Here is a 25,756-nt window from a genome sequence, read left to right on the forward strand (position 1 = left end):
CCTTCCTCCACTTGTTGTGCTCTCTTTTGGAACTCTTTGGGCAGGTGTTCTATGAAATGCTGCATTTCGTCCCAATGAGCCCTATCATATCTAGCCAGCAAGGCCTGGGAGTTGGCAATGCGCCATTGGTTGGCTGCTTGTGCCGCAACCCTTTTCCCCGCAGCGTCGAACTTGCGACTCTCCTTGTCTCGAGGTGGTGCGTCTCCTGAGGTGTGTGAGTTCACTCTCTTGCGAGCTGCCCCTACTACCACTGAGTCTGGTGTTAATTGCTGCGTGATGTACACCGGGTCTGTTGGTGGCGGTTTGTACTTCTTCTCCACCCTTGGAGTAATGGCCCTGCCCTTCACAGGCTCCTGAAACACCTGTTTGGAGTGTTTTACCATTCCCGATAGCATAGGGAGACTTTGGTACTGGCTATGTGTGGTCGATAGTGTGTTAAATAAAAAGTCACTCGATGGGTTCTGCATGCAGGGTGACATTATGAAACGCCGCTGCCCTTGACACCACCTGTGTGTATGCTGTACTGTCCTCAGGTGGTGACGGTCTCGCTGGATAACAGTCGGGACTGTTATCTGATACTGGTGCATCATAAAGATCCCATGTGTCAGGATCATCCTGACTCATTCCGGTATGAGTTGGGGACTGCATCATTGGTGGAGTGGCTACCGGTGATGGTTGTGGTGAGCGTTGTGGAGATGGTGGCGGGGTTACTTGTTTTGCCACCTTTGCCTGTGGCTGCTTGTCTTTCTCTTTGAAGGCAAGTTTTCTTTTCATTCGAATTGGGGGAAGAGTACTGATCTTCCCTGTGTCTTTTTGTAGGTGGAGCCTTCTTTGAGTGTGATCTGGCTCTATTGACTCTAGTTCCTGTCCGAATCTGTGTCCTTGCATTTGTGAGGACAGGCCTTGTTCTTCTGTGTAGGAACTTGATTTCGGCTCCGATGCCGGATGTTTCGGTATGGAAACCTTTTCGGCTGTCTTTTTCGGTTCCGACAACACTTTTTTTTTTATCTTCAGCGTACTGATCTCTCGGTGCCGACTTGTTTCGGTGCCGCCCTCTCAGTGCCGAGATTGCTCTGACCCGGGGTCGAGTCTGCTCTGTGCCGGTATCTCGACCGGAGACTTCGACACATGCATGCCCTTTTTCGGTGCCGATGGTCGGTCACCAACTTTTCGGGTTAAGCCATGGCCTGCTGGCGGTGGCGTCCCCTGGGCTTTAATGCTTTTCCCGTGAGCTTTGTGTACCGACGTCTTACTCACGAATTTTGGCGTCTGTTCGGGGTCGACCTCGACGGAGTCCGAATCCTCGATGGAAAAGGTTTCTTCTTCCTCTTCCAAGTGTCTTTGTCCTGTCAGCGCCGACGCCATTTGTAGTCTCCTTGCTCTTCGGTCTCTTAACGTCTTTCTGGACCGAAACACTCGACAGGCCTCACAGGTATCCTCTTTGTGGTCTGGAGACAGACACAAATTACAGACCAGATGCTGATCTGTATAAGGATACTTGTTGTGACATTTGGGGCAGAAGCGGAATGGGGTCCGTTCCATTAGCCTTGAAGACGCACGTGGTCGGGCCCGACCAGGCCCCGCCAGGGAATCGAAAACCCCGAAGGGCCACCGGAGCTCTTCAAGATTCGGTGTCGATCTGTTGTAACTAACCCGATACCGAACGCAAACAATGCGGTCAAATTTTCCGAGATTTTACCTAACTTTCCGAACCGAAACGCAGAGCGAAAAGGAACACGTCCGAACCCGATGGCGGAAAGAAAACAATCTAAGATGGAGTCGACGCCCATGCGAAATGGGAGGAGTCCCTCGATCTCGTGACTCGAAAAGACTTCTTAGAAGAAAAACAACTTGTAACACTCTGAGCCCAACACCAGATGGCGGGATGTGCACAGCATGTGTATCTGCAGCTACACTTGCCACCGAACATATATATATATATATATATATATATATATATATATATATATATATACACACACACACACACACACACACACACACACACACACAAGTCAACATACCATAATGCCTTTATTGCCCGAGATCCAGATAACCATGAGACAGTTAAGCATGTAAAGATGGCCTCTGCAAACATTTCCATGAAATGGATAGATGTGTCGTTCCAGGCAAAGCCAACCCCAATCCCCTAAGATCAACAAAATGAGGATCACCGAAGTTGGAAAAATGGTAAACCTTGAAATTTACAGGGCTTCAAAGCCTTAAGCTCTTATTGGATGCACCATATGAAAACATGTTTTATTTGGGTTAACAAACATAGAAATAAAGAAAACAGGTCCTTACTTCTTTTTATGGCATGGTCACTGAAACCTAAATAAGTGCACTGCATGTCTAAAATAAATCAGGCGTTAGCTGCTGTATTTATTGTTCTATTGACGATGAATGGTTTAGATGAGAATGGACTGCGAAAATATGTTTTCTTAAATTAGGCTATTTCACAAACAGCTTGCAATACACAGAATGGTAAAGGGTTAAACACAGGACAAAGTACGTGTTGGTAATAATATAGAGTGTATTGCAAAAAATATATTGCTGTTTCATAGTGCTGCGAATGACAAATGAAATGCTTACGTAACTCAAGACCTCTCTTTATTCATCACCAAAGGATATAAGAGGCTAACTTATCTATTTCTTGCGACTCGCACTTCTGATTTGTATTTGCATGTAGACCTCAATCAGCACTGAACAGACAAAGCTATCTCCTCAAGAACTATTCTTCTGTAATCACCAGCTACACAAGCAAGCAGGTGTCTAAAAAAAAAAAAAAGTACTATCACCACCTGGACATCAGCATGCCTTTCACATCCTTGCTTTTATCTTGGCTAATAATCTACTATGTTGGTAGACTTTCGCATTTAGGGCCATGCGCAACAGATAAATTGACTCCCAGAGGATTTCACACAAGACTAGGTTAAAAAAGATTCCACACTACCGTTCTGCCAGCCAATTCTTTCCCACTGAGCTTAAGTGAGACAGGGGCATTGTTGTTTAATTAGTGTGTTGTGGGTAGCACATTCAAGGAAATAACTGTATCCAACGTTTTGTAAAAATAATAAAATTGATAATAATGATAATAATCATAATTCTGCACATTTTAGGGTAGAGGAAAACATTTTCATTCATTCTCACGTGGGAGAATAACATGCCAGCCAGCAAGGCATGCAGTGTACTCCACGTTTTTTCTCCGTCTGCAATGGAGGACAGAGGTTTGCAGGGGACAGTGAAGAATGTTGCATAGTCTATATCTGCCAGGCAGAACTTTAGGAAAAAAGAAATGAACAAGTGTTTTACACAAACCTGGTTGGTGAACCATTCCTTGCACTTGAGTTAACATCCATTAAAGCAGGTGGAATACAATTTCATATCATCCAGCAGTTAGTGTTGGACAAATCAGGGATGTATTTGGGTTTCAAACATTCTATAGTATGCCCCAATGCAGGGCAGTGTATCTACATCTTAAGCTTGCCACATATAAGTGCATAATCTTAAATATTGAGTTAATGAACTAAAATTCAGGAGCACATTCATCTCAATGTATCTGAAAACAAAGTTGGTCTTTAGCAATCAGGCTGAAGCTTTCTTTAAAAATTAAGTAGGCCTTGAAACATACATCATATTTAAAAGATTCCAAATTGCAGAAAGGGAAAAATGGTATGCTGTTCTCAAATAGCAAGAAAAAAAAAAAAACAGAAACACTTTGTGTAGTTATGCAGTCAATGGACCCACTTCCAAAAGATTTCTGTTCAACTGAGTAAGTGATATAATATTTCTCAAAGGGGGACTTTACAGTCTAACAGAATGCAAAGACCAAATTAAAAAATACAACAACTTTGTTTACAGCATCACATAGAATGCACATGTTCTGATGACAGCTGTTCCAAATATTTAAATCTACTGGTTGGGATTTGGCAGAATCTCTGCTTTCTTCACAGGTAGGACATTCATTCTTGAGTGACTTTTATGCCTTGCTAGTAGTTTATCAAATTTTGATGTTTAGGTTAGAATGAAATAACTGGCCCCAGTGCCAATCAAAATACATATATACCCGATATTCGCCACATGGGTTTCACAGTAATCTGACCTACGCAGAGAGCATCCCCAACTTCGCTGCTACCATTGCAAACAGTACAAACACTCAAAATAAAAGAAAATTAAATTAACAAACCGTCCGCATAAATTGTTTTTTCTATATTTCAGTAAAATCTACTTGAATACACTTTGAAACAAGAGTACAACAAAATAGAATATACTTCAAATGTTGAATATACAAACTATTATAGTTCATTCTGAACACTGGTAACTTTTCCCTCTTAAATTCAACTAAAAAAATACAAAATAATTTCAGGTTTTGAACTACCTGACAAAAAAATATATAGCGAATTCATGCTGAGCGTGACCTTTCAATTGGGTTGAGTTGAAACTGAAATGTATGCATGAGCGCTAAGCAAGTGACAGTCATGGTGCAACCAAGTGCCAAAGTGCCAGCTGCAAACTTGCTCACTAGTGAGTAATTAGGACAGACTTAACTACCATACAAAATGTTACATTTAATTCTAGAACAATACTGTGCTAGGTAATATGCTTTTTGTTTTAATTCATTAAAAAAATGCTGTACACCAAACAAGCCATTAGCTTCTTCCAATAGAGGGAACTGAAAATCAGTCTAAAGCTTCTATATCAAATTCTGCTGAAAAGCGGTATAATACAAATCTCTCTCCTCCTGTGATGTAGCTTTTCAGAAGATCTTAAGCAAGGGTTGCTGCGGCTGCTTTTCTTCCTTATGCAATTCACATTCTTCAATAGCTACTCAGCAGAGTTCTACGTAGCACCAATGGAGCAAGTACTGTGAGAACACAGCTGGACTTTGCTAGTTTGCATGTAATTTGCATCAGAATTTATCATTTGTAGCGAGGCATTTCTTTCTCCGCTGCCCTCTCCCCACCCGGCTTCCACTGTAACAAAAATATAACAAAATACTCTCTTGCAGAATCAACTTTAGTGTTTCCTGTCCTTAGTGTGTTTTGCTATTGTAGTGAACTGCTTGGTCCCATATTTTGTTTATACTACATCTTTCTGTATGTGGGCTCTCAACTAGCTCCACTTGCAACAGTGGGAGGCAGTGGGGGGTCTGTCCACATATGAACAGGCAGTTTCATTCCCACTGAAACATGGGACAAGTAAAACACATTCTAGTCAGTCTTTCAGCTAACCTTTGTTATTTTACATACTTTTGTTAAATACCACCATTCCTCGCTACAGCTCTTCCTTTCCAACCCAAACAATGCATTTTTACATTAGTCTGAGCAGATCCACAAGTTTGTTCAGTTAGTAGACGATGCTGCTTGTTCAGTTGTCAGACCTTTCTGTCCCTTCTGTTTTAACAGTTACTGGAAGGGCAATACCAGAGGGTGTGCTGACTACTACCACATGTGTCACAGTCTTGCTGCCATCAATAGGGCTCTCCTCTTTCAATGGCTGCAGGGGGTTTACATCACCTTCATGGCGGACACACACTGCATCAGTCTTTATGTCTGACCCTCTGAATACTGCACTGAACACCCGAGGAGGAGTCTGGCAAGTGGCAGGCTGGCTGGGTACAGAAAGCCGCATGAGTGGTGTTGCATGTGCAAGGGACATGGGGTTAAGTGCTCGCATGGCCAATGGGGTTCCCATTATGTTAATACTTCCAGATGCAGAAAGACCGCTTTTCGCCTGCAACTGGTGACAGTGTGCCAGCTGCGATGCTGGGATGGTGATGATTTTGGCAGGCTGCATGGTGATTTTGTCAGCGTTGTCAGCAGAAGCGGACATCATTGTCGGGATTGTCTGAATTACAACCTTTGGAGCATTGCCAGTTGTTGGGCTGGTGCTGGTTATGAGTTGCGACCCTGTGTTCACTGGCTGCATTGCTAACGTTGAGATTTTCTGACCCAGAGACGTCATCACAACCGGCACTTGCATGGCTACACGGACAGTCCTGCAAGATGAAGGAAAATCAATAGCTTTAGACTTCTATTTCGTCCTCAATTCATAAAAGATGCATCAAGTTCATAACCCCAAAAACTCTCTTGCTTGCATACAATTAGTCACTTTAGCACCATTATGATCAAAGGGTTATCTGGAATAGCCTTTTGGGATTACAAACAGCAACAGAAGAAATTGATCCTAGCAACGATCAAATGCTAAACAAACAGGTAACAAGCTTCATGTCAGTATTAAATTCTCGATGTGTGCCAGTAAGAAATTACATCTGCAAATGCTCTATAAATAATAGCAGTAAGGAGGTCGGAAAGTGGCAAAGCTGTCACAAACTGGTCACTTACAAAAGTTTACTAAGGCAACAATAGTTATCATTAAAGTTAAAGTAAGCCAACCACTAGCTGGCGAAAGATCCATGAAATTAATTTGGCAACTGCCAGCTCGAGTAGCTTCTATAATCAATATTTATCATTTGATTGTGAAAACCAGTGATAAACTGCCCTGAAAGCGGTGACCTGAGGCAAAGCGATGCCTCTGGGGCTCTGCTTAAACGTTCTTAAAAGCCACTCACGCCTACCCTCCAGCAGCATTCTAGGACGTATTCACAATCACACAAATGTCTAACATTTTCATATGAAAATGCTCTGGAACAGCTGTCTACCTAATCTATCAATCTTTTGCTTGTGTGCTCGACCCACCTACGTCCTGCTTGCGCTTTTGGATATAAACCTCTAATGCCAACAAGCTTGAGATACTCTGTACATTTATCAAACACCAAAGCCATATTCGGTCTAATCCAAAGGGCTAACAGTTCATTCATCCTGCATTTGTGCACTGCACAAGAAAATATACAACCGTTTCTTATTCAACCAGTCTTGAACATTCCCTCACTTTAAAATTTGATAGAAGTTGCTAAACCCGCACAATGCAGGAGAATCGTCTGTATATAGCAAGTTTCTTAGATAGGAAAAAGAATGATCGAAAGGAACGTCTGTAGCAATTAACTTATTAACGCTGTGCACAGTCAATCAATCAATATTTGTAAAGCGCAGCTACTCAAGGCGCTGGGCGAGTGGAAGGCCTCATCCGAAGAGCCACATCTTGAGGTTCTTCCTGAAGATGGTGAGCGAAGCGCTTTATCTGAGGTTCAGGGAGAGGATGTTCCAGCTCTTTGTTGAAGTGTAGGTGAAAGATCATCCTCCGCAAGGTTCTGCAGATGCGAGGGATGGTGGCCAGGGCCATCTGGGCAGATCGGAGGGATCTGGTGGGTGTGTGTAAGGAGATGCGGTGGTTCAGGTAGGCTGGTCCTGCGTTGTGTATGGCCTTATACGTGTGCCGGAGAAGCTTGAAGGTGATTCGCTTCTTGACCGGTAGCCAGTGGAGTGTCCTCAGGTGTTGGGAGATGTGTTATCGGCAAAGGAGGTCCAGAATGAGTCTGGCAGCGACGTCCTGGATGATTTGAAGTTTTTTTATGTTCCTAGTTGAGGTGGGGGTGTAGACGGCGTTGCCGTAGTCGGGCTTGATAGTGACTAAGGTGTGGGTGACTGTCCTGCGACAGTCTGCTGGGATCCATTTGATGATCGTCTAAAGTTTGCGGACTGTGTGCCAGCAGGAGGAGGCAACAGAGTTTACCTGGCTGGTCATGGATAGAGAGGAGTTGAGGATGATTCCTAAGTTGCGGGCATGCTCGGTCGGGGCAGGTGGGACGCTGAGGGATGTGGGCCACCAGGAGTCGTCCCAAGCTGAGGTGGCATTTCTGAAGATTATGAGCTCAGTCTTGTCTAAGGTAAACTTGAGGCAGCTTTCTCTCATCCAGGTGGCAACGGCTTCCATTCCTGATTGAAAGTTCCTTTTGGCTGTGTCCCGGTCTTTGGTGAGGGAAATGATGATTTGTGTGTAATCAGCATATGACACGCTATTCATACCGTGGCTCCGACGATGGCAGCAAGAGGGGCCATGTATACGTTGAACAATGTGGGACTCAGTGAGGATCCTTGGGGAACTCAGCAGTTGACTCCTGTGGGACTTGAAGTGAAGGGCGGATGTCTGACCCTCTGAGTCCTCCTGGAGAGGAAGGAGTGGATCCATTTCAGGGCTCTTCCATGGATTTCTATGTCCTGGAGTCTGGTGAGCAGAGTGCTGTGGGAGACTGTGTCAAAAGCTGCTGAGATGTCGAGGATTATGAGTGCTGCGGTATGTAATTGGATGTTGTGAGTGGCTGCCAGGAGTGCTGTCTCCGGCTGTGATTGCTGCGGAAGCCAGATTGGGAGATGTCCAGGGAGTTGTTGGCCTTGATGAAGTTCCGTAGTTGTGCGTTGATTGCTTTCTCAAGTACTTTGGCAGGGTAGGGTAGCAGCGAGATGAGCCGGAAATTCTTTAGTTCTGATCAGTCTCCGTAGGAAGTTGACTCTTTATATACTATATCAAAGTGAGATATAGTGTGCACTGAGTCCAGGGGTTCCCCACAGGCTTAACAGGAGCTAAACTAGATAATACTAATGCTCTCTTTGTGGTGGTGTTGGCGAGCAGTTGGGCTTATCAGAGGGTAGTGCAAAGCATTTGTTGTACACACACAGAAAATAGAAGCACACACTCAATGACTTCACTCAAGATCAATGGTTTTTATAATGCAAAAATATATTTTCTCAATTTATTTTTAGAAACACAAGATTCACGTTGCAGGTAAGTATCTTAAACGTTTAGTATTTCACACAGATATTAACAGTACTTGGTTTAAAATAGGTAAGTAATACAGTTTTTCAATTATTGGCAATAAGCTATTTTAAAAATGGACACACTGCAATTTTCAGACAATTTCTGGGGGAAAAAATGTTAGGTTGTTATACAGGTAAGTACAACACTTACAGTTTCGGTCTCTGGGTTTTAGGAAGTCCACCGGTTGGGGGTTCAAGTTAACCCCAAACACCCACCACCAGTAACACAGGGCAGACCGGGTGCAGAGGTCAAAGTTGAGCAAATTTAATGTGGACTCCCAAGGAGACAGGGGGTACTCGGAAATAGGTTGGTTTCTCCAAGGCCTGGGGCTTGCAGGTGCAATGTGTTCTTAGGAATTGGATATCTTTGTCCGGAGCTTTGTGGTCAGGGGGGTCCTCAGGATTCCCTCTGCAGGTGTCATCGTGGAGGGGTGGAGAGGTCAACCCAGGGTGTGCATTTGCTCGCAATCACCTGGGGACCCTTTCTTGCTAGGTGGACCACCTGGACATGGGCAGTAGGCGTCGGGTGCACAGGGGGTCAGGACTCGCGCATCTGGAGTGAGGTGAGAGTCCTTGGTTGTAGGTTTCTTCAGACAGAGCCGCTGTCCTCAGGAGTTCTTGGTCCTATTGGGTTCAGGGCAGTCCTCTGGAGTTGGCAGAGGTCTCTGGGCCCGGTGGACGCGTCGCTGGTCTTTTTGCAGGTTCTCTGAAGCAGGAGACAGACCGGTAGAGGTGGGGCCAAAGCAGCTCTCGCCTTCGTTCTTCTCTGCTGGGGGTTTCAGTTTAGCAGTCCTTTTTCTTGTAGGTTTGTCAGGAATCGGGTGAGCTGGGTTCACGGAGACCCTTAAATCACAGATTTAGGGCTGTTTTAGGGGTCAAAGGGCAGTAGCCAATGGCTACTGTCCCCGAGGGTGGCTGCACCCTCCATGTGCCCACTCCCTTTGGGGAGGGGGGGCACACTCCTATCCCCACTGGTCCCTGTCCTCCAAACCAAGATGGAAGATTCTGCAGGGAGAAGGGGGGTTGGGGGGTGTAGGAAGAGCATCACCTCAGCTCTGGACACCTTAGGGGTGGTCCTGGCTGGGGTGGTCAATCCTCCTTGTTTTCCCTAGTTTTCCTGCTGGACTTGCTGCCAAAAGTGGGGCTTTGGCGAGGGGACAGGCATCTCCACTAGCTGGAGCGCCCTTGAGCCTTTGAAGCTCACCACCAGGTGTTACAGTTCCTGTAGGGAAGGTGTGAAGCACATCCACCCAGGACGGGCTTTGTTTCTGGCCACAGAGTGCACAAAGGCACACACCCCATGTGGTCAGAAACTTGTCTGAAAGTGGCAGGCTGGCACAGACCGGTCAGTCCTACACTAGCAGTTTGGCTAGCACACAGGGGTCATCTCTAAGATGCCCTCTGTGTGCCTTTTTCAATAAACCAATTGTGCTGCGAAGTTTGATACCAAACTTCCCAGTATTCAGTGAAGCCATTATGGTGCTGTGGAGTTCGTAATGACAAACCCCAAGGCCATTTACTCACTATAGCTGCAATGCACTTAAACACTGAAGGGGCTTATTGCTCAGGCAGCTATGCCCTCACCTGTGGTAGAGTGCACCCTGCTTTAGGGCTGTAAGGCCTGCTAGAGGGGTGACTTGCCTATGCCACAGGCAGTGGTTTGTGGGCATGGCACCCTGAGAGGGATGCCATGTCGACTTTGTCTTTTCTCTCTACCAGTAGAGAGAGAGAGTGTGTGTGTGTGTGTGTGTGTGTGTGTGTGTGTGTGTGTGTGTGTGTGTGTGTGTGTGTGTGTGTGTGTGTGTGTGTGTGTGTGTGTGTGTGTGTGTGTGTGTGTGTGTGTGTGTGTGTGTGTGTGTGTGTGTGTGTGTGTGTGTGTGTGTGTGTGTGTGTGTTCGTGTTCGTGTTCGTGTTCGTGTTCGTGTTCGTGTTCGTGTTCCCCTAGGGTGGCATAAAACATGCTGCAGCCCTTAGAGACCTTCCCTGGCCACAAGGCCCTTGGTACCATGGGTACCTTTTACAAGGGACTTTACTGTGTGCCAGGGCTGTGCCAATTGTGGAAACAAGGGTACAGTTTTAGGGAAAGAACACTGGTGTTGGGGCCTGGTTTAAGGGTTCCAGCACACTTTCAATCAAAGTTGTTATCAACACTACGTAAAAAGTGTGTGTGTGTTTTAACCATGCCAACAGTGGCACTTTCCTACAGTATCCCTGATCTAGCCACAATATATAAAATTCTACTCAGGCTGGGAATATAAAACAAATCTTGTAATGTGTGAAATAGTCACTTAACTTTGATGTGATATCAGGTAAAGCAAGATAATGTCCTTTTGGTAGTAACTTTCTATACAAGTGTGACATCCAGGTGATTTTGCCAAGATAGCCATACCCTACTTCAAATATATCTGCAACCCTACGCTCATTTCGCTACACTACATTTCACTGCTGTACCCGGAGGCTTACTTTTCAAATTTACTTTACTGCCACTTGAATCTCCTACAGGTGCCATGTTAGGGCAAAACAGCAAAACTACATATTGATAGCAGGTTCTGCACTTGCCATGACATTTCATAAGTGCCACCCCTACAGAGTAACTAGTTCCTAGGCTGTGTTTCGCACACCTCTAGAGCGGAAGATGAGGACAACAAAAGCGACAATTTAATGCAGGGAACAAAACTGGCCTTTTTAAATTAACTATGCACTCTTCCCATAAAGGGGAGAAAGGTGGAAATGGCGAGAAACGTGCAGGTAAACAAAGTATCCACCAGAAACATCGTTATCAAAGGTAAGTTAACTTATTCTTCTGATAGGTACTTCAACCCACAGATTACTCACTTACTGAATCAATACCAAACAAGTATCCCCTTGTAGAAGGTTATGAGGCGGTCACACCAAAATGTCTTGCAGAACTGATTCGACAAATGGCCACCACTGAGAACTTCTCAGAGGAGGCAATGATGCCTGGTGGTGAAAGTACAGACCAAAGTCTGTCACAGCCTGACAGATACCTAAAATGGCACACCCCTAGACAGCAGCAAATAAGCAGTCTTTGCCCTGGTGGAATGGGCCGTGGTGCAATTAGGAGGCACCTTTTTGCCAAGAGCTAAACAGATCTCGATATAAAAACACAAGATGTATGGCCCTTCCTTTCTTGGCACCTTCAAAGAGGATGAAAAGTTTATCTATTCAGGATCCTGTCCATAAATTATAAGAGGCCTGCGAGGATTCAATTGAAGGCGCCTCACTTCCTTTTTGTTTGGGCTCAGGAAGTTAATGATGGAGTTGTTCAACCTGCCAGCCTTCTATGTCAAATAGGTGGACAATCTTCATAAGGAACAAAGCTTTGTCCTGAGAACCTCTTTATCCAAGAAGAAAAGAAAAAGGCAGGACAACCAGACAAATCAGGCAGCTTGCTAAGACGTCGAGCCCAAGTGACAGCAATCTCTGTCTTAATAGTTAACAGCTTCAATGATCAGCTGTGCACTGCTTCAAATAGAGACCCCCATCAGGAATGGAAGTAGCAAATAAAGGCCCGACTTCGGCATTAGGAACATGCACATCAACCCTTTAAAATGTCTCAGGACAAAAGTGCACTTGAAGAACAAGGGTTGGCCAGGAAAACAACGAAAGTCAAACAGGGCTGAAAGGTAAGCTTGAACTTATCTATGCCCACTGCAGGTTGCAGAAAGAGCAAAGCTCAACATATTCAAAAGGTGCCCTTTAAGAGGATCAATCTTATCCATATTTTACCAAGATACAAGCTGAGACAAACATCAAGCGTAACCATATTTGGTAGAGAGGTGATGAGATATTGAAATGACATCCTACACCCGAAGATGAACTGAAATAAATCAGTCTGTCCCACCCAATCACGAGGTTGGAGAATGGGATGTAAAATGAGCCCTTCTAACTGGGAGGGAAATCTACTCTGAAGGATCTGGAGCAGGAGGAGACAAGTAAATCTCAATTGAGCTGTGGATCATACACTTGCGGGCAAGTCCAGAGCCACCAGGGTCATCTGTGCACAGTCCTAATACAGTTTCTTAAGAACAAGAAGAATCCAAGGAATCGGGAGGAAAAAAATAGTGGAGTGTAAAGTCCAACTTCAGCGTTTCTTAGATCTTTCCGCAGCAGAAATTGGATGGCAAGAAAAATAGCGGGTAATGTACATGCACTTAATGTGGGGGAGGTGGAAGGTCCACTGGAGGGATACCCGAGAGGGTGAAGGTGAACTGAACCACATTTGAATGTATATGTCACTTGTGGTTGGCAAGATAGTGCCAAATGAGTCCGTCAGCAGGAACCAAACTGAATGACTGCCAAGAGAGTGCAAGAATACCTTCAGTGCCATGCAGACATTAAGCATATAAACCCAAGGTGCCAATGTCAACCCAAGTGGAAGAACTGTAAATGGTAGTGGGTGGAGGGTGTCACAAAATGCAGGGACCTCCTGTAGGACAACACGGTTCTGCAAGTTGAAAACCCCTTCCAGGATCCCAGTTCCAGAGCCAACAGAACCTGTAGAAGATATGGCATCTTGAGTAAGGAATTCAAGGCTTAATGGCAACATCAAAGCGCGATCTTGTGCTCTGGAATCAGTCTCATGGCTTCTTCGTTCAAAAGAACCAATACCTTCTAGCTGCAAAATATGAGTCTCTGAAGTGGCCACAGAACCAGAGGAATTGGTTGGGGAAGCCCCTGGAAAGAATAGTGTGTAGCTCTGCTCTATTTGCAGGGTCTAGTGGTTCCTCGAGGCGGCCTACCAGTCTACCAGACAGCAGGACGCCATCCCTTCCACATGCTGTATGTGCTCCTTTGAGAGAGTAGTAAAGACGTTTTGCAGGTGGCGGAGAGAAGGATGAGCAAGCTGCAGAGGGGCATGGTAACCCCTTGCACCCCTTAACCTCTTTACTGGCGCAAGATATGGTTTAACTGCTGCAGTGGTTGGTATGAATGAAGCTGCCAAAAAGGCATTATTCTGGAGTGCCCGTATACCATCCAGGGCATACGGGATCCTATGTAAAATTAATGAGTATGGCATGGTAGGCCAGGTCAAGTTAGGCCAGCCCCAGGAAACCAGTTGCAGCCCGACCCTGCCTGAACCTGTCAATGGCCAAATCATCCTGTCTTGCCAAATATCCAGTGAAACGTAACTAAGCATGGTGCTGAATGGCAACAGAAGAATCAATTCAGCGTGTCACCGAGCCCACCATGTCCAATACTGTCCAATACAGATGACCACCGCAAAGTGTTCTATCAAGTGGTCTGTTAGAATGTGGCACAACCATATGAGACATCTTTTACAGTGTATGGAAGCAGCAAGCAACAACTTCTCTAAGGGCCAAATTTCTTTCCCATGGCTTTCATCTTATTAGATTCGCTATCGCTAAGAGCCATTGGGAAGATACCTGCACCAGCAGATTCCCCAGCGACGCATAGTCAGGTACTGGATGACTGTGCTGAGCGACTCAACTGTTCACCGCCAAGGCAACACAATGGGTTCCATTAAGGCCTCATTAAAGGGGTTATGAGTTCAAAAGATGAAGATGCCGGACGCAAAATCTCTTAGAATATTTATTTTGTTCACCTTCGTGCGCAAGACCAATTCCAGAACCATACAAACCTTCTTCAAGATAGGTGTGAAAGCTGCCACTTTTGCCAATGAGGGTGCTATTGCACTGCCCAATTCAACCTATGAGGAAATCAGGGCAGAGTGTTGAAAACAATGCATCATTAATCCAATTAAATTGCAGTGAACTGTGGATTACTAGTTGTATCATTCTGAACATCTACAGAAAGATTTGTTTAACTATGCTCAAGCCACCCTGCAAGAGTGCCTATTAGAAAAGGATATTTAAAAACAGGGAAAATCAAGAACAGCTTCAGGTCCCACTACCTCTCGCTGTAGGTTTAGGTACAAAGATAGGCTATGGAATACTTCAAATGGACGAGCTAAGTCTTCATAAAACCCTTACTCGTTCACTGATAAGCAACAAACGTAAAGCACATTAAGGGAAATGTGTACACCCATTTTGTCCTTGAACCATTTACTGCTGTAGAACATGGAGGTAGTTCAGTCCCACAGAAGAGGGAAAGGCTGGCCGGCAGGTTAGCTTCAGGTAGAGGATTTGAAAATTTCTTAGGTGCAAAGGTGATTGCTCCAGAGTCAGGTAATTACTGCTAAAAAGATACACATGGTTTCCACCGAGACAGAGGTCAGATTGTGATATGTACAGTCAATTGGTGGGGTAATTGTTGGAATTAGAAAATGTACATGAGCAAAAACCTGAAAGCACAACTTGGCAGTTCCTAGTAAAAAGCTTACCGTTAGAACGCTGTCCATATAATAACAATTAGTGTGTAAATGGTCAGCATGAAATGCCAGAGCTAGTGGCAAAACCTTGCAGAATCTGCATTTTGGAAGGCCTCCTAACCATTAAATAGGTTTTGAATTGCAATTATGGTTGCTCTGAAATGCCCTAAAATATCCTCTGTGGACAATAAAGGCTCTTGTTACTTAAATGAGGCACTAAAGCAAAATGGGGACTGATTGGTTTATCCATGTTTTGGCCGAAGAGAACATTTTATCATTTATCCCTTTCAAACTGGCAGGCCTAGATGGGAGGCTCAAAGAGGTGTAACCAACCCTTAAGAAGCGACCCCATTTACCCAAACATTCAGGTTTAGGCAGCAAGTATGCATATACATTTTGTTATTTTGAAGATTTAGATATAACTGCTGGGCCAGGCAGCTGCCAATAGATCTGCTACTAACATGCCACATGCAGGGTTAAGTGAGTGCAGAGATGATTGTCAATTTTGAGGCATGTGTCAGAAGGTGAAATTGTTTATTTGCTCCAATAATATATTTTCAGTAGATCTCTGTGCCCATTGATTTTTATTTTTTTTATTTTTATTGTTCACATGCAAATAACCTTTTGCTTTTGAATTTTATCTACGCACTACACATGCCTGGTTTTTAGATGCAACTTTAACTGAAGTGCACTGAGTGCCTGCTAACTAGGTCCCCAGTGCCAGTGTTCCTGTCCTAAAACAAGAAACCTGGTCACTTGATACCAAAGTGACCAAGCCCTTCGTTTAGCACCTCTGTAAGACCCTAGTAAATGGTGCCCCTGGTACCTAGGCCATGGGTACTGCAGAGGGCCTCTCTGAGCCGCAGCACAACGTGTGCCACTCTGAGGGATCCAACACAAACCTTATGCAGACTGCCACTGCAGGCTGTGTGACAAGGTGCTCCCAGAATTAAAAACACGACATGGCACACACTTGTGTGCCATGTCCCCTAAACACCTCTTGTAATAACTGTAAGACATCCCTACAGCAGGCCTTCAGCCCTAAGGCAGGGTGCATTATATTACAAGTGAGAGCACACATGCATGAACAAATTTGCCCCAACTAAGTCTGTAGATTCTTAGACATAGTAAGTGTGCAGGGAAGCCATTTTTAAATACATGTGCTGGACACTGGTCAATACAAGTTCCCCAGCTTCATGATGACTTCTCTCAACCTAGGGATGTTTGGGATCAGACGTCTTTTATTATTAAACCCTCACTGATTCCACTGGTAAATGTATTTATAAATTCACCCAGAGGGCCCTTAGAGGTGCCCCCTGAAAAACTACCAACTGCTGGAGAGCTCACTAACGAGTTCTGGCCAGCATGCCCACAGATGAGAATTTGACCTCAAAGGATGAGAGCCTCCCTCTCAAGAGGTCCGAGGCTGGGGTGTTACACACACCCCTCCCCATGGGATGACCTGCATTTCAAGGCAGGAGCTGCAAAGAAGCCCACTGCCTTTGGTATGCAGATCTGGCCCTTCTCAGAGAAAGATGCCAACCCCCCTGGCCCAGGCCCCATCTGGCACCTGGTCAGCCAGGAAATTTACCTATGCAGGAGGCATACTCCCAGACTGACACCCCTAGGGTGACCAGCCTGAAGTGGACACAACTTATGAAATTCTGCCATCTTGCATGTGGTGGAATTTAGGAACTGTGGACAGGGTGATGCCCACTCCCCATAAGAAGTGGTCATCTACAGGGTGTAGTGACCCCAAAGGCTACTACCCTTCACTCTCCTTAGCACCCCGTATATGGAGTATTTAGGGGAACCCTCCGATACCAGATCCTCAGATCTTCGTTGGGCACAAAAGAAAGAGTGGACAAGGAGCCTGCTGAAGCAGAGAACGAGGAGCACGACTGACATGGTGCCAACCCTGCCAGCCTGCCTGTTGCACCAAACATCCAAGGAGGCCCCATGCTTATGAGACCCGAGCCCACCTGTTGGCCTGGCCAGACTTGCCTCCAGCCTGTTTCTGTGGTCCCCCTGCACCGCAACAGCCTCCGGTGACAGTAAACCAGACAGTCCAAATCACTCCTGCACCTGGTGACCACTAGTGTCCCTTCCCGAGCATTGCAAGAACGGAACCCCCTCGGTGGTTCACCCAGACTGGACTCTCAATCAACCCCTATAGCAACTTTGTGATAAGACTGATCTCCATTAACTTACACGTGGCACCAGATGCTGAACTGCACCTGGCTGTCCCTGTACGCCTGAGGTTACCTGCTGGCATGGCCTTGGATCTTGCCCCATACTTACCCTAAGTCCAGGAGATTGGCCACATAAGTTGCTGCATTATAACTGTATGAAGTGCCTGTTCTTCCTTCATAGAATAACATCTAAAAAAAAAAATGCACTAATTGTCGACTTTTGAAAACTCTAAAAATTCATAACTCGAAAAGTACTCACCTGACTCTGGTGATCTTGCTATCACTACCCTCTGATATACCTAACTGCTCGACTATGCTATCCACAAAAAGAGCATTTGGGATGTCATTTGTGCCTGTGTGATACCTTGGGGGATTGCTTGAACTCATTTTGGTCCACTATATAAAAGAGCCAGCTTCCTACAAGAAGATACCCCACTATGTAACATAACTACAAGGTCCCTAAATTGTGTTGCTTGAGTAATACTTTAAAACAGGTTGTGGGTTATATGGTAAACATATAAACCACATGCTTAATATGGAGAGAGGTCAGGTTTATAAGGTGACAGCACAAAAAAAAGCCACATCTGAAAGTCTGTTAATAAGCACCACTTTCCCATCCATATGATGGTGGGAGCAGAATCCGAGAACTAGGTTTGAAACCGAGTCAATATAGACAATTAACAACTTAATAAGTAGTGAAAAAAGTAGCCCATTGTTCAATATAGATAACAAAATAAATGTAGAATGGTTTAGGATACTTGCTGCAAAAGTCAAAGGTTCAAATATGCTCATGTTTTATCCAGCCTTCTCACCTTTTACAGCAGATATAACAAGTATTGTTCTTAAATAATAAAATGATCACAACTTGCCTGATATGCACTATGAAATCCTGATGACTAACAACATTTAATATCACTAAATGACTCCATTCCATATACCTCCAAAACATAAATGGTGACTGTGCTCCTAGAGAGGGATCCTTGCTATAATCACTTCCGCATCCTCTCCTTTATGCTAAACAAACTTCAATCACAGCCTGTGCTCCTGGAAACAGCACGGTGCTCTTAGGAAATCTTAGGAGAAACTGAAGTGTACATGTTTGGGTAGTACTGTTTCTGGTACTTTAATTTATTATTATTATTTTTTTTTTTTAAAGGGAAAATTTGCAATACATTTTTTTTTCATGCAATGTTTATCTGCTTCAAACCATGCAGCTAGGAAAGCAACACAAGCACGCAGCTTCACCGCCCAAATGTGTTTCCTATCCTCATACAAAAAATAGGCAAAAATAATTATTGGCTGCTTATAAATAATTTTAAAGGATTCAGTTAAGAAATCAAGAGTTACTTACACAGACTGCTTTTTCTAGTTCAAAAAGTAACAACAAAATATTTTTATATAAAATTCTCAACCTGGTCGTGAAATTTTTAAAATTATTTTTGGACAAAAAATATTCCACAGCTTTCAAGGGAGCTATGAGCCATTACAGATAATACAGTGTTTCACTAGCTCGTGTTTATATCATTTTCACTCCAACCTGTTTGGCGTCGAGTAAGTAGATTTTGACCTTTGACTATTGCAATCAATTTCATAAGAGCAGCCAACGAAAGCTTTCTGAGGTCTATAGAGCATTAATGAGGCTTGGACTCTCTGGATACGAGGTTGATATAACAATGAAGTACTCAAGGGTGAGGAATTTAATAAAATATCTACTTGTCCATGGGATAGGTTGCTTCACAAATTTACTTGTCCTATAAAAGAAAAGTCTACTTGTCCCTTTGGTGCAATGTAATGCAGCAACAAATTATGGCAACTATCTCATTATGTAACAGCTCTGATAATAGCCTCTCCGATTATTCCAGGACTAATATTATAGTAGTGCTAAAACACTAGCAATTTAAGCCCTTCTATAGCAATTTTCTTATTTTGTTACCCTTCCGCAGATCTGCATACTGGGCCTGGAGGAAGCAGTAGGTTATAACTCCAGGGTTGAGATGCCTTTGAGTTTGTGCAGGCCTACAAAATGCATGTTTTTAAGGATTTTCACCAGCTCTTCTCTAATCTTTTCCCATACTGAGAAAGGCTGGAAACTTACTCCTGACAAGGGCAGAAGCAGAAGTTCTACCAGGGTTGAACAAAAAAGTGGTTGGAGGGAAAGTGAACTTGTAGATTTTCACATGAGCAAATCTACACATGCATATTTGCATGTGCTAAAATATAGTTCACAACTATTTTCCAGGAGTATAATTTCCTGGTCTACTTCTGTAAATTCTTGTGAATTCAAGAAAGCCATTAATGCAAAAACAAATACTTTTGTGACTGTCTTAAAGAATAGGGCCCCCAATTAGGTCTGGTAATGATCAAGACATTTTGTTTTGTTCAAAATTCTGTTTCTCTCTCTATCCATCTATTAACTGGCTTTACATTGATTGAAACATTCTGCTCTTCGGTAAGGAGCGTATTGGCATACAAAGTAGTTTTGTTCAGTGCCAGGAACTACCGTGGCAATGTGTGATTTTTTTAGACCAAATTTTGTTTTGCCTTTTACCAACGTTTGTTACAATGGTGAGGGTCTGGCAGCTCCCACAACAATAAGTGTTACAAAAGCCATGCCAAAACAAGACACGCATTTACAAAACCAAAAGACTGACCACCAACGTCTGATTGGTTGGCTTTGCCAGTGCTTGTTTATTTTAATATTTCTCATAATCCTGTTTAAAGTGGTTACATTGATTTTCCATTATGAGTATTGTTCGGAAATACCAGCATGCATCAACACAGTTTACTAAATGATGCTTCAAAGAAATATACCTAACATTTCACAGTAATTTAGCAAAACTTTTTTTCCAACTTCCATTTTTGTCTGGTTATTTTATTTTGAAAGCAAAGTATTGTCAATCTTGCTTACAAGCTTTAGCAAACATTTGCATCTAATCGCAGAGCATTCTGGGAGCATTATACATAGTATCATCTTGTTAAACTTTTCAAACCTGTGTACACTTTTTTTTTTACTGGCACCTCTGACAGTAGTGCAGTGTGACCTTGCAATGTTTATTTAGAGTGCTCACCTAATAATAAAGGATTTGCATTAATGAACCATAAGGAAAATGTCACTTACCCAGTGTACATGTGTTCGTGGCATCAGCCGCAGGAGATTCACATGCTGTGCACATCCCGCCATCTGGTGTTGGGCCCGGAGTGTTACAAGTTGTTTTTCTTCGAAGAAGTCTTTTCGAGTCACGAGATCGAGGGACTCCTCCCATTGCGGCTCCATTGCGCATGGGCGTCGACTCAATCTTAGATTGTTTTCCCCCGCAGAGGGTGAGGTAGGAGTTGTATATGCTAGTAATAGTGCCCATGCAATGGAGTGAATACGTATGTACATAATGTAGTTTAAAGTAAGATATATATTTACAAATATACAGATGTTCAAGATCAACTTCTAAACGGATACAGGCTCCCGGGGAGGCGGGTGGGCGCATGTGAATTTGCAGCAACTAATGCCACGAACAGATGTAAACTGGGTAAGTGACATTTTCAGTTCGGTGGCATGTGTAGCTGCAGATACACATGCTGTGCATAGACTAGTAAGCAGTTATCTCCCCAAAAGCGGAGGTTCAGCCTGTAGGAGTTGAAGTTGTCTGAAACAATGTCCGTAGTACTGCTTGGCCTACTGTGGCTTGCTGTGTTGTTAGCACGTCTACACAGTAGTGTTTGGTAAATGTATGAGGCGTAGACCATGTAGCTGCCTTACATATTTCTGTCATTGGAATATTTCCTAGAAAGGCCAGGGTAGCACCTTTCTTTCTAGTTGAGTGTGCCTTTGGTGTAATAGGCAGTTCTCTTTTAGCTTTAAGATAACAGGTTTGAATGCACCTAACTATCCATCTAGCAATGCCTTGCTTAGAAATTGGATTTCCTGTATGAGGTTTTTGGAAAGCAATAAATAATTGTTTTGTTTTGCGAATTAGTTTTGTTCTGTCAATGTAGTACATTAACGCTCTTTTGATGTCCAATGTATGTAGTGCTCTTTCAGCTACAGAGTCTGGCTGTAGGAAGAACACTGGTAATTCTACTGTTTGATTTAAGTGGAACGGTGATATGACTTTTGGTAAAAATTTAGGATTTGTTCGTAGAACTACTTTATGCTTGTGTATCTGAATAAATGGTTCTTGTATGGTAAATGCTTGAATCTCACTTACTCTTCTTAAAGATGTGATGGCAATTAAAAAGGCAACTTTCCATGTTAAGTATTGCATTTCACAAGAGTGCATGGGCTCAAAAGGTGGACCCATGAGTCGTGTTAAGACAATGTTGAGGTTCCATGAAGGAACTGGTGGTGTTCTTGGTGGTATAATTCTCTTTAGACCTTCCATAAATGCTTTTATGACTGGTAATCTAAATAGAGAAGTTGAGTGCGTAATTTGCAGGTAAGCTGAAATTGCTGTAAGATGTATTTTAATGGAAGAAAAAGCTAGCTTTGATTTTTGCAAATGTAGTAAGTATCCTACGATGTCTTTGGCAGATGCGTGTAAGGGTTGAATTTGATTATTGTGGCAGTAATAGACAAATCTTTTCCACTTATTTGCATAGTAATGTCTAGTGGTAGGTTTCCTAGCTTGTTTTATGACCTCCATACATTCCTGTGTAAGGTCTAAATGACCGAACTCTAGGATTTCAGGAGCCAGATTGCTAGATTCAGCGATGCTGGATTTGGGTGTCTGATCTGTTGTTTGTGTTGTGTTAACAGATCTGGTATGTTTGGTAGTTTGACATGAGGCACTACTGAGAGGTCTAGTAGTGTTGTGTACCAAGGTTGCATTGCCCATGTCGGTGCTATTAGTATGAGTCTGAGTTTGTTTTGACTCAGCTTGTTTACCAGATATGGAAGGAGTGGGAGAGGGGGAAAAGCGTAAGCAAATATCCCTGACCAACTCATCCATAACGCATTGCCCTGAGACTGATCTTGAGGGTACCTGGATGCGCAGTTTTGGCATTTTGCGTTTTGCTTTGTTCCAAATAGATCTATTTGTGGCGTTCCCCAACTTTGGAAGTAAGTATTCAGTATTTGGGGGTGAATCTCCCATTCGTGGATCTGTTGGTGATCCCGAGAAAGACTGTCCGCCAGCTGGTTCTGAATTCCTGGAATAAATTGTGCTATTAGGCTATGTGGTTGTGAATCGCCCAATGCCATATTTTCTGTGCCAGGAGACACAACTGTGTTGAGTGTGTGCTTCCCTGTTTGTTTAGGTAATACATCGTTGTCATGTTGTCTGTTTTGACAAGAATGTGTTTGTAGCTTATTATGGGTTGAAATGCTTTCAGCGCTAGAAATACTGCCAATAGTTCTAAGTGATTTATGTGAAAGTGTTTTTGGTGAGTGTCCTATTGTCCTTGGATGCTGTACTGATTGAGGTGTGCTCCCCACCCTATCATGGAGGCATCTGTTGTTATTACGTATTGTGGCACTGGGTCTTGGAAAGGCCGCCCTTGGTTTAAATTTATACTGTTCCACCATTGAAGCGAGGTGTATGTTTGGCGGTCTACCAACACCTGATCTAGAATTTGACCCTGTGCCTGTGACCACTGTGATGCTAGGCACTGCTGTAAGGGCCGCATGTGCAACCTTGCGTTTGGGACAATGGCTATGCATGAGGACATCATGCCTAGGAGTTTCATCACCTTTTTGACTTGTATTTTTTGATTTGGATACATGGCCTGTATTACATTGTGAAATGCCTGAACCCTTTGTGGGCTTGGCGTGGCAATCCCTTTTGCTGTGTTGTCGCCCCTAAGTATTGCTGTGTTTGACACGGCAGAAGGCGTGACTTTGTGTAGTTGATTGAGAAACCTAGTTTGTGGAGGGTTTCTATGACATACTTTGTGTGTTGTGAACACCGTTCTAGTGTGTTTGTTTTGATTAACCAATCGTCTAGGTACGGGAACACATGTATTTGCTGCCTTCTGATATGTGCAGCTACGACTGCTAGGCATTTTGTAAAAACTCTTGGCGCACCTTGAATTGGTAGTGTACCCCTTGGAATACAAACCTTAAGTACTTTCTGTGTGAAGGATGTATCGGTATATGGAAATATGCATCCTTTAGGTCTAGTGTTGTCATGTAGTCTTGTTGTTTGAGCAGTGGGATTACGTCTTGTAATGTCACCATGTGAAAGTGATCTGATTTGATGTAGGTATTTAATGTTCTGAGATCTAATATAGGTCTCAGACCCTTGTCTTTTTTGGGTATGAGAAAGTACAGAGAGTAAACTCCTGTTCCTTTCTGTTGGTTTGGTACTAATTCTATTGCTTCTTTCTGTAGCAACGCCTGAACTTCTAGTCCTAGAAGATCTATATGTTGTTTTGACATATTGTGTGTTTTCGGTAGGACGTTTGGAGGGAATTTGAGAAATTCTATGCAATAACCATGCTGGATAGTTGCCAGTACCCAAGTATCTGTTGTTATTTCCTCCCAATGTTTGTAAAACTTGCTTAGTCTCCCCCCCACAGGTGTTATGTGTTGGGGATGTGTGACTTGTAAGTCACTGCTTATTTTGAGGAGTTTTGGGACTTTGGAACTTTCCTCTATTTTTTTGGAACTGTCCCCCTGTATATTGTCCCCGAAAACTTCCACGCAGATATTGGCTCTGATAAGTGGGCCTTGTTTGTGAGGTCGTGGGTTCTGTGCTTTGCCCTCGAAACCCCCCTCAAAACTGTTTTTCGAAATGTGCCTCTGCTCTGTGGGGAGTAGAGTGCGCCCATGGCTTTGGCCGTGTCAGTGTCCTTCTTAAGTTTTTCGACAGCAGTGTCCACCTCCGGCCCAAACAACTGCTGTCCGTTAAATGGCATATTGAGCACAGCTTGCTGTATTTCTGGTTTAAATCCTGATGTACGCAGCCATGCATGTCTCCTTATTTTTACTGCTGTGTTAGACAGTTCTAGCAGCTGTGTCTGCAGCATCCATAACTGACCGTATCTGATTGTTGGAGATACTCTGTCCTTCTTCAACTACTTGCTGTGCTCTTTTGTGGAACTCCTTGGGCAAATGTTCTATAAAATGTTGCATTTCGTCCCAATGAGCCCTATCGTATCTGGCCAACAAAGCCTGTGAATTGGCAATACGCCACTGGTTTGCTGCCTGTGCCGCCACCCTTTTGCCTGCTGCGTCGAATTTGCGACTTTCCTTATCTGGAGGTGGTGCATCTCCTGAAGTATGTGAGTTTGCTCTCTTGCAAGCTGCCCCTAATACAACCGAGTCCGGTGTTAGCTGTTGTGTGATGTACACGGGGTCTGTTGGTGGCGGTTTATATTTTTTCTCCACTCTTGGAGTAATGGCCCTTCCTTTTACAGGCTCCTGAAACACTTGTTTGGAGTGTTTGAGCATTCCAGGTCGCATAGGAAGGCTTTGATACTGGCTGTGTGTGGACGATAGTGTATTAAATAGAAAGTCGTCTTCAATGGGCTCTGCATGTAGGCTGACATTATGAAATGCCGCTGCCCTCGACACCACTTGTGCGTAGGCTGTACTATCTTCTGGTGGCGACGGTCTAGCTGGATTACAGTCAGGACTATTATCTGACACTGGTGCATCATAAAGGTCCCATGCGTCAGGGTCATCTTGACTCATCCCTGTGTGGGTCGGGGATTGCATCATAGGTGGAGTGGCTACCGGTGATGGTTGCGGAGAGCATTATGGAGATGGTGGCGTGGTTACTTGTTTAGCCACCTTTGCCTGTGGCTGCTTGTCTTTCTCCTGGAAGGCAAGTTTGCGTTTCATCCTAATAGGAGGGAGAGTGCTGATCTTTCCCGTTTCTTTTTGGATGTGGAGCAGTCTTTGGGTGTAGTCTGGCTCCATTGTCTCCTATTCCTGTCCAAATCTATGTATTTTCATTTGTGAGGACAGTCCTTGTTCCTCTGAGTAGGAACTTGATTTCGGTTCCGAAGCCGGATGTTTCTGTATTGAAACCTTTTCGGCTACTTTTTTCGGTTCCGACGAAACCTTTTTTGTTTTCGGCGTCGTGGTCTCTCGGTGCCGACTCATTTCGGTGCCGCTGTCTCGGTGCCGAACCTGCTCGGAGCCACTATCTCGAGCCCGAGATTGCTGTGTGGCGGTATCTCGACCGGAGTCGGATGACTTCGCCACCAGCGTGCCCTTTTTCGGTGCCGATGATCGGTCACCTATTTTTCGGGTTAAGCCATGGCCTGTTGGCGGTGGCGTCCCCTGGGCTTTTGTTGTCTTCTCGTGAGTTTTTTGTTTCGACGTCTTACTCACGGTTTTCGGCGTTTCTTTGGGATCAAGCTCGTCCAAGTCCGATTCATGGATGGAGAAGCTTTCTTCTTCCTCCTGGAAATGCCCTTGTCCTGTCGGCGCCGACGCCATCTGCAGTCTTCTTGCTCTTCGGTCTCTTAATGTCTTCCTCGACCGAAACGCTCGACAGACTTCACAGGTATCCTCCTTGTGCTCTGGAGACAGACACAAGTTACAGACCAGATGCTGATCTGTATATGGATACTTGTTATGGCATTTTGGGCAGAAG

General features: G+C 44.1%; 1 protein-coding gene across 6 annotated transcripts in view; it reads right to left on the minus strand.

Annotated features, from left to right (window-relative positions):
* Positions 1-4,196: 4,196 nt before the first annotated feature.
* Positions 4,197-25,756, minus strand: part of ELF2 (E74 like ETS transcription factor 2) — a 416,996-nt gene continuing 395,436 nt past the window's right edge. For all 6 annotated transcript variants that reach the window (XM_069242240.1, XM_069242243.1, XM_069242249.1 and 3 more), the window contains one exon: positions 4,197-5,998. In XM_069242240.1, coding sequence (XP_069098341.1) covers positions 5,368-5,998 — 631 coding nt within the window. In that variant the 3' untranslated portion in view covers positions 4,197-5,367. The remainder of the gene's footprint in view (positions 5,999-25,756) is intronic.

The sequence above is a fragment of the Pleurodeles waltl genome, chromosome 1_2 (assembly GCF_031143425.1).
Source record: "Pleurodeles waltl isolate 20211129_DDA chromosome 1_2, aPleWal1.hap1.20221129, whole genome shotgun sequence".
Classification (NCBI taxonomy): Eukaryota; Metazoa; Chordata; class Amphibia; order Caudata; family Salamandridae; genus Pleurodeles; species Pleurodeles waltl.